The sequence below is a fragment of the Agrilus planipennis genome, unplaced genomic scaffold (genome assembly GCF_000699045.2).
Source record: "Agrilus planipennis isolate EAB-ADULT unplaced genomic scaffold, Apla_2.0 scaffold177, whole genome shotgun sequence".
In the NCBI taxonomy this organism is placed as follows: Eukaryota; Metazoa; Arthropoda; class Insecta; order Coleoptera; family Buprestidae; genus Agrilus; species Agrilus planipennis.
The window spans coordinates 254,913-263,709 of NW_020438926.1; the positions used below are offsets into that span (position 1 = coordinate 254,913).

Below are 8,797 nucleotides of genomic sequence, written 5' to 3' on the forward strand. Positions count from 1 at the left end.
CTCTATGGAAGTCAATAAAAAATAGGCGAGATAGGTTGGTAGGACACCTTCTCAGGCATGAAAGTCTAGTCAGAGACATATTAGAGGCAGAAACAGGAGTTAGGAGGGGTAGAAGTAGACCTAGATTAGATTACTGTTCGCAAATAGTTAAGTTAGTTAAGGATGTGGGCTGTTCTAGTTTTAGGGAAATGCGAAGTTTAGCTCAGGATAGGAAAGAGTGGACGTACGTGTCCAACTAGTCTAAAGACTGATGACCTTATGATGATGATGATAGAAAATCATATAACAATTTAATGCTATAAAAATGTGGAAGGATTTTCAATCAAATTTTACAAGATGCTTCTAAATAGATCGCTAATTAATTAATTATATCCCCGTATTATTTTGTGGTTTGTGGGAGGACAGTGAAAGAGTAATTTCCGTAAAAAAAAAACGTATTCCAATTTTCTCTGTAGTTACATTATTAGAGTTGTAATATTGCCTGCATGTTGGGCTGTCTTTGGATTATATGGTAAATAGTAGTTTAATTGAAAAAAGTTAATTAAAAAAATATAAAAGTTAGTACCACAGAGTTAGTAAAAGGCCTGGTGCTGCTCCCCGTGCAGACTCTTTGTTGATTTCTTGATTCGTAAGCATCGGGCATGAAAGAAGTGGAAAGGTCAGGGAAACAACTGGCATTCATGGGGTCCCTAGCGCCGTCGCAAATTGAATTTTCACTTATCAAAACACTACTCGCGTCAAAATCTGTCTTTTTATTCCTTCTACGTGGGACTTTTTTGAATTTCGCGGAACTAAACGTCCTAGCAAAGAGACTTTTCCTCACCAAACTATTACGCACATCCTTCCCATTTGAAAAAACACCGCTCGAGTCTCTACTATCATTTAATCTTCTCAAATCATCGACAACATCTACCTCAAAGGCTCCAGATGTCGAGAAAACGTTTTGATTATTAGACGCGGTCGCTGCGACGCCTATTGTTCGGCGTCGATTGGAAAGGTAATCGAAAGGAGACCGAAAAAATTCAGAAATCCTTTTAGACTTGACGTTCTTTTCACTATAACTCAAATTTCGTCTTCTTTTCGCGTCTGAACCCAAATTACTGTTGGTTTTTCTTTTACTCGAAGAAAAAACATCTACAGTAGCATTTAAATTATCATTAATAGCATTTCTACTGCTAACACAATTATCATGCGACTTTTCTAAAACTGTTTCTAAATACGGCGTGCTTTTAATACTTATTATTTTCCTGTTGGGAGTTTTTGAATTGGAACATTCACCAAACAGCTCGTCAACTGTGTTAACATCTTTATATTTAAAGGAAGAGTCATTTAAATTATTAATTTGCGACGGTGATGATGACAATGCACTGGTAAAGGAAATAAAGGGGTTACTGTTACGAACTGGGGTAGATTTGGTATTAAGTGGAGACTCTAAAGGCTCCAATATGTAAGCCTCTCTATGATCCATCACCTGCAAATTAGGATCCAACACCAAGCTAATAATGTGCTCTCACTGTTCATTTTTAAAATCATTGGCCACATTTAATTAAAAGCAAAATTTACAAATTTCAGTTGTTAACAAAAAAATTACACCAAGGTTTAAAGTTGAAACAAATCTTCATTTTAATTCAACATGACCAATGCTTCTTCACATTTCTTTCTATTAATGAAGGAATAAACACTTGATTGAGATTAACTTGTGTTTTCAGATTTAACTTTTAATAATTTCTATTTGTTCTATTCAATTTAATCCTTCATTATTTTATTTAATACAAACAAACAATTACAAACACAGTGCAACATAAAAGTAGTTGATCACAAATGGTACACAAGTACAAAATAGTTTCTTACCACATGAGAACAGTGTGGATCCTCCAAAGTGGTTGCACAACCCCCATTGGCTTCTAACACTTCTACCATATGTTTTTCTTCTTCTTCAGGAAAACCCACAAAACAAACTTTTGTACCACAAAAAGGTTTCAATTTGTGCTCCGCCTAAAAATTTTAATTATCCATTTGAAATGAAAAAAGGTAATTGTCTAAATAATATTCACCCACTTACCACAAAAGCATCCATTGTAGCTGAAAATTCTAAATCATCTTTCCTATCCCAACTATTTAAGACCCAAAATTCATTAATAACTGGCACACGAAAAGTTATGGCATATTTGTACTTGTCTCCACCACTTGCTTTTGCTATTAAATGGGTCACTTTTGTTGACATTTCTTTCCTAATTGACCCTCCCATATGATGAACAAGTGGCACAATTTTTGTCTAAAAGCCAAAAACAAATAGTATATAAACTTAAATGATATTCTATGTATCCAACTTACAAGATCTTCTTTGTTTCTAAAACCAGTAAAACATACTATAACTCCACTCATTGCTAGATTATACAGGGGCCTTGTATTATCAGGCAGTTTTTCATTTTTATTTGCCAACTGCTTGAGAGCTGGAACTCCCAAAATTTGCTGCCTATGCTTGTATAATTCATTAAAAAGATCCCCTTCGAAGCTGTCCAATATGAAGATGGTAGTATGGGACTTATCACCCAAGTACTCAAAGCCATTTTCTGAAATTACAACTGGGTGCCCAAAGGACTTTGCCAACTCACAAACATCTGCATCTTCACCTACTGACCCCGTAAGACAGATCTGTTTATTTGATGGTCTGTGAGCTAAAAACAGATTGTAAAATGGATTGATAGCTCATACATTTCTTAACACGTGGGACTGAATACTAGAAAAGCTATAGACGAAGAAAATTAAGACATTTTGCTGTTATTATTTCAGAATCTTGCCTATGTTTCTGGTCCTGTATTGAATGGACAATGTTATATTTTCATTTCTAATTCAAGTTAATGTCATTCTTTTAAAGGAATATTGTAAATCTAGGATGAAATAAAGCAAAAATTTCTAATAATAAAAAAAGTGGTGCTGTGCAAATTGGTTAGTTTAACCTTGAAAACGATCAACATAACCTAATAAAAAATTTAATTTAAAACGATAGCTAATTCTAATTTAAAGTTCAAATATTACGCAATTATGGCTTACATTCTATTCTCGATATTTCTTCTGCATTGGAATCGCTACTGATTGAAGATTGTTGATGAATATGAACGATGGCTTCGTCCATTTTGAAGATTCTATTTTATACTTCCAACAGAAAACGGATTGACTAATGACAAGTTCATTCAAATAATAATCCAGGTGCATGTAAATTTTAACACTTTACATATGTTACACTTTCTTATTAATTGATAAAGATATAAACACATTATAACAGTTAAATTTCACTGTTTGTGCAGACAAATTGCTCGGCAGAACTTTGAAGTTAAACGCCTGCTTCTTATTGGTTGAGCTCGTGACGCTTTTCGTTTAAAACCGACAGGTACAAAAATCGCTTTATTCGGATTTACCTGCATACATATTTGCCCATCAAGGATTTTTGTTTAAAATTTATGTTTTTTTTGCAATTTTATATGTTTTATTATTAAAAATCTGCAATTAAGACCATTAATACTCATTAATTATTAAACGCAAATTTAATAACTAGAGCCTGATAAAAACCTGTAAAGTTGATATTTGATTTCAATCTGTAAATTTATTACCACTTTTATTAATCGGATTGATAATTTAATAGTATTATAACATTTAAGGAATATTTAAAAGTATCCTTAAGTTGATAGATTGGTTGTTTAGTAACCCAACCCTACCTAACTTTTAAGTATAGTAGATACAATTGTTTAAAAAAAAGCAATAAACTGAATTAATAATTAGACTGTTTAATTGCATTCAATGATTTTAATTTAATACAATTTCGTTTTTTCTTTTCAGGTGAAAGTGATATGCGGTGTTCTTGTGGCAGTGTCAGGGGCGACAATTGTAATTTAGTTGAAAGGTAATTTGCTTTAATAATTATTAACAAAATATAAAAAGCCATAAGCTATGTTACCTCTGGGTACATCAAAATTCTTAATATTCATTTAATAAATTAGTTCTTTATACTATTAACTTATACGATAAATTCAGTGTTGATGCCCTTTTATTTGTGGTAAGATTATCTTTTAATTTTTTTTTGTAATACCTGCTTTCAAATATTTTGGAGGTTTATAGTATCACGATATTTTCAGAATACAATTTAGATTATTTTTTGCAAATTCTTTAATACTCAATAATTCAAATTTTTCAATATCTTGAGCAAATGTTTAACTTTTGAAAGAGAATAACATTCTTAATAGTGCACGCTTCGACAAATTATAAAGTAAAAACATGATAAAAAAATTTATTAAATAAACGAAAAATACAACAGTTTTCGGCAACGTTAAATAGAAAATCCTAAATAAGCTACGATAGTAAGGTTGCACTGCAATTACACGTTACATAACGTATAAGACGATTGAATTATCGTAATAATTCGCAATTTATTTCGATCAGTCTTATTGACTACTACAGTTCTAATACTTCATGTAAATAGATCTATTAAAGATACGACCCAGCAAAATATCCCCTTTTCTTCTATATTAACCACGAATAGAATTCAAAAATATTCCGCATGTGCAAACTATACTCTTCGGTATTTTTTGAGGTCGTAATCAACAGATCTATTTCTAACATTACACATTTAAAGCCTTCATTCATTAAATAAACAGAAAAAATCAATTTAATGACATAATTTAACATAATTATTTATCAAACAGAAACAACAGTAACTGAGCAAAATTAATAAATTAATGGTGCAAAGTCTAAAAAATAATTTCTGTTTTCCAAATATGATAAAAACATTTAAATAAATATACAATGTACAATTTTATCAATACTTCAGAAGTCGCTGATCACTATTCACATTTCATTAGATAAATAAAAAAGGAACAATATGTTATCAACAATTATCTGAGACTCAAGAAACAATTAGCAAATATCAAGTTGCACATTTAATTTCTTTTTTTTACTCGTTTAAATATATAACACACGCTTTCAACTAATAAATATCGATTTATTGCAAAACTTGTTAAGTGAACTGTACATAGGAATAAAATAAAAAAACAATAAAATCATAGTAATAAATAGATATATATAATGCGGGCAACGTTACCTAGTTATGTGTGTATATACTTGCATTTGGCGAAAGCTAATAATCCTCCCTCAGGATTTCTACTTCTCTTTCACATTCGTTTATTACCTTCCTCTTTTACAAGGACCAATAACTTAATTTTTTGCCGAATTACTAGCTTGCTCGTCATTTTACAACAATATAAAACTATATAAAATCTTCTTCATCGTCACTGAAATCGTTATTAACTTTTGAGTCCTTTTTTCTACCGTAAGACTTACTACTAGACGAGGGGAAATACCCCTCATCGTACCTGGCATTTTTTCTGGGAGGTGGAAACGATTCACAATCGTGGTATCCATCAAGTGATTGCGAACTTGAATAAGGCGATCCGTCTCTTGTGGGAGAGCCAGGAGGACTCAAAGCGTTCAAAATCCTCCCTTTCGATTCATTCCAAATATTCGTCAGCCTTTCTCGCCCGAAAAGAAGCAAAAAGTTTTCGATAAAGTCCCGGGACTTCTCCTCCCACTTGGCGATCATGTCATCCTTACGTTCCCCTATAGAATCGATGACCTTTTTGCCTTTGTCTTTGAGTTCGTGCATTTTATTTTGTAACCGGATCTTCTTCTCGCTCAAATACGAAATGTTCAGGTCTTTGGCAGAATAACCCCGTGCTAAATTTCGGCGGACGTATACGTCATAGTCGCGTACTATTCTGGCCACGATGTCTGACGTGGAGACGCCTTCGGTACGCTGCGTCGCGACGAACATGCCCTTGGCCTTCCAGGGCGCATAGATGTCATTGCAATTTTCGGTATCATACGGAATGTCGTCGTGAGCTATGAAATCGATCTTGTGTTTTTCGACAAAGGATTCGTCCAGTTCCCAAGGAGCATCCTTTACTATCTCGTCAACATAACGACAATGCCTGACCGCCTCGTAGCGTTCGTCTTCAGTCATTACTGTTTTGCCTTTTTTTCGATGGGTTAGGGCATCGTTACAAACTAAAAAAGGTTCTAAAATTATTTCGATTATATTGTCTAACTAAACCTTGTGAAAACTGACAAGGTAAAACAAGAAATTAAGGATTTAAAACTTTTGAAATGATTTACATCATCCATCAAACATTTACACTTAATCACTTACAAATTAAAATTATCTTATAAGTTCATTGAGGAATATTTCCGACTTTAAACACAAACCTGACTAAGAAATGACATTGAAATTATACAAAAAAAAACTATTATTAGGTTTATATAATGTTACTCCCACACATAATTACAATTGTTTGGTCTTCCTCTGACCCTGAATATGCTATGTCGTGATAAGTAAAAAATATGTAACTAATAACGAAAACTATTGAATGTGCTGTTAGAATCTTATAAATATATCAAACACAGCAGGGATAAAACGCAATGAATCGGTATTTACTCACTTCCAACGATAAGGTAAACGTTAGGAAATATGTTTTTGGCTTGCAGGAGCTGCCTTGCGTGACCCTGGTGGAACAAATCGTAGATTCCATCAGCATATACTCTCACTGGTCTAGGAGCTTGGCCATTTTTTGCTACATCAAAAGTAATCTTTCTACTGTAGTCGCATCTATTACGGGTTTGAATGGCAAGTGGCTCATCACTGAACGGGGCCTCCTGGCAAATAGACTGAAAAAGAATTTTTAAATCAGATATCTAATGAGAATACTGTTTTCTGCTTTAATAAGAATACCTCATCTTCAATACTCATTAACTCCATAAAAGACTATAATTATCAAAAAAACTAAAAACAATTTTAGCAACTATTTATTATAATTGTGCATTTTGATATTTGAAAGTAATTAAAATATTATTTCTGACATAAGTGTCATCTATTACAAAAATCAGACTGTTTGTAAGCAAACATACAATGTAGGTGACCATGAAGGAGTTTTCAAAATTCAATTTTTAATAGGGATCAAATAGGAGTTCAGAAGTTTATAATAGGAACAAAAAGGTAAAATGTACTTTAACTAACTGCACACTGATTGAAAAGTTAAAAAAAGTAAAATTAATTAAATGGGATACTTATTTAAGAGATAGTTTCAAAAATATATAAAAATAGCATTAGGTATGTATTAAAATTTTGAGACTTGAAAGCTATAATTATTTTTGGATAGTCACTTCATTTTTAAAATATTTGTAATGAAAAGAGTAATGTACCTAACTAAAACAGTTTAAAAACATTGAGATTAAAGCAAGAGGAAGCTAGCAATTAAAGATCTTATAAAATTTAGTTTAATTAGCCTGATGATACTCACATTAACAATTTTTAATTTCATTTTTACCACATCTATTTAACAGTTACATAAGCACTCTATGTACTCATTTATGTACAAAACAATCACACACAACTGAATGTTTTCCGTTGAATCAGTAAGGATACAAAAAAAGATAAACTATCAACAGTCTGTCCCATGTTTCTAGTTTCATCTATTCTGAAATGAACATGATAACAGACTGACTTATATTACCTTGACTGGTTGGAGGAGTAATCTATCTGATAAGAATAAATTATCTTCTGAATGGCTCCTGGTCCTCTTTCGAGACATCTTTATGCTAGTAGGGATGCAAACGGTGAAAGTGGGTATTTCTAAAATAATTGAAAACTAACTTACTTTAGCGCTAATATGTATTCAGTAATTATCAGTAAATTATCGTCCATTAAAATTCAATTACTTAATTGCAAGATGATCAATTTTAGGTTAAGGCTTCGATCAATTGGATAGTTTATTTTCAGACTTACCTAACATCAGAAAGCACTGGTTTGTATTAAAAAAACAATGATATATTTATTATTAAAACGTACACGTAACTTTTTGCGTCATAACAGCCAGGTCACTAATTATTAAAGTATCACCCTTCTGATTCTGGAAAGAATTACTGTACACCATTAATAGGTATCAATTGTAGTTGAGTTTGATTGTAAAATTGGAAACTGAATTTTATTTGCCTTTTTGGCACTTTTTGAAAATGTAGCACAAATTAAAGCCGACACAGCACTAGCAGCAAGGTGACTGTGAGTGAGTACATGCCCCACATACACTTATATGACATGAGAGGTGCAAGTACAAAATATGTACCACGGAAGCAAATATCCAACGTGGAAAAAGAACGTGATCGTATGATCGCTGTCAATTCTGAGAATGTGTCTGCTGAAACATAACAATTGTCCTCATTGTGTATAGCTGTTTCAAATCAAAACGTCTTTACTCCTCAATATTAGCCTTAATAGCCTTAAGAGACAAATTTATTCAATTGGCAATAATTTGCTATACGAGTTTCGCTCAAGCACATTGATTTTATTTTAAATTAAATGCGCCATGCCAATTTCTTTCTAATTGGCTCGTTAAAAACAACGTCACATCGTATGATTTATTTGATAATGAACTGCAATTCTATTGGTAATCGAGATCATGATATGGATCTATTCCTTAACATATGCCTACATTTAATAAATTTAAGCACATGTTGGTAATTTTATGAATTTTATATAAGAAAATCTCCAAATTAATATCATTAAATAGAAAAAAAATAAATTTTTTTTAATTTAACAATTTTAGATGACCCGCATGTCACAAATGCATCACGTGATGCAGAGTTAGTGCATCACTGACTTAGTTCCGGTTTCTAGTTAATATTATATATAAAAGAAATTGTGAGTGCTGTCAGCACAGAGCAAAGTAGTAATTACGTAAATGAGTTGCAATTC

General features: G+C 32.1%; 2 protein-coding genes across 5 annotated transcripts; both read right to left on the minus strand.

Moving 5' to 3' along the window:
* Nucleotides 1–218: 218 nt before the first annotated feature.
* LOC108740672 lies at nt 219–3,382 on the minus strand. Its single transcript, XM_018475073.1, has 5 exons — nt 3,055–3,382; nt 2,335–2,678; nt 2,063–2,275; nt 1,852–1,995; nt 219–1,471 (listed from the first exon to the last, which is right to left on the minus strand). The coding sequence occupies exons 1-5, from the start codon at nt 3,134–3,136 to the stop codon at nt 542–544; spliced, it is 1,713 nt and encodes a 570-aa protein (XP_018330575.1). The 5' UTR covers nt 3,137–3,382; the 3' UTR covers nt 219–541.
* Nucleotides 3,383–4,269: 887 nt separating this feature from the next.
* LOC108740677 (choline-phosphate cytidylyltransferase A) lies at nt 4,270–8,217 on the minus strand. Of its 4 annotated transcripts, XM_018475082.1 has the most exons (5): nt 7,832–8,217; nt 7,560–7,678; nt 6,489–6,714; nt 5,367–6,057; nt 4,270–5,285 (listed from the first exon to the last, which is right to left on the minus strand). In XM_018475082.1, exons 1-5 carry the CDS (start codon nt 7,836–7,838, stop codon nt 5,261–5,263), a joined length of 1,068 nt encoding a protein of 355 aa, XP_018330584.1. In that variant the 5' UTR covers nt 7,839–8,217; the 3' UTR covers nt 4,270–5,260. The 4 variants fall into 4 exon arrangements, with proteins under 4 accessions (XP_018330584.1, XP_018330583.1, XP_018330586.1 ...); XM_018475081.1 differs by having other exon boundaries at nt 4,270–6,057; XM_018475084.1 differs by lacking the exons at nt 7,560–7,678; nt 7,832–8,217 and adding an exon at nt 7,347–7,518 and having other exon boundaries at nt 4,270–6,057.
* Between the last annotated feature and the right edge of the window lie 580 nt (nt 8,218–8,797).

Coding starts and splice junctions, on each gene's coding strand:
- LOC108740672 (XM_018475073.1), bottom strand. CDS start 3,136: ATGGACGAAGCCATCGTTCATATTCATCAACAATCTTCAATCAGTAGC. Junction 2,679..3,054: donor AGAAATATCGAGAATAGAAT/GTAAGCCATAAT, acceptor ATCTGTTTTTAG/CTCACAGACCATCAAATAAA. Junction 1,472..1,851: donor ATCCACACTGTTCTCATGTG/GTAAGAAACTAT, acceptor CCTAATTTGCAG/GTGATGGATCATAGAGAGGC.
- LOC108740677 (XM_018475081.1), bottom strand. Junction 6,715..7,559: donor TACTCCTCCAACCAGTCAAG/GTAATATAAGTC, acceptor ATTCTTTTTCAG/TCTATTTGCCAGGAGGCCCC. Junction 6,058..6,488: donor CGTTTACCTTATCGTTGGAA/GTGAGTAAATAC, acceptor AACCTTTTTTAG/TTTGTAACGATGCCCTAACC.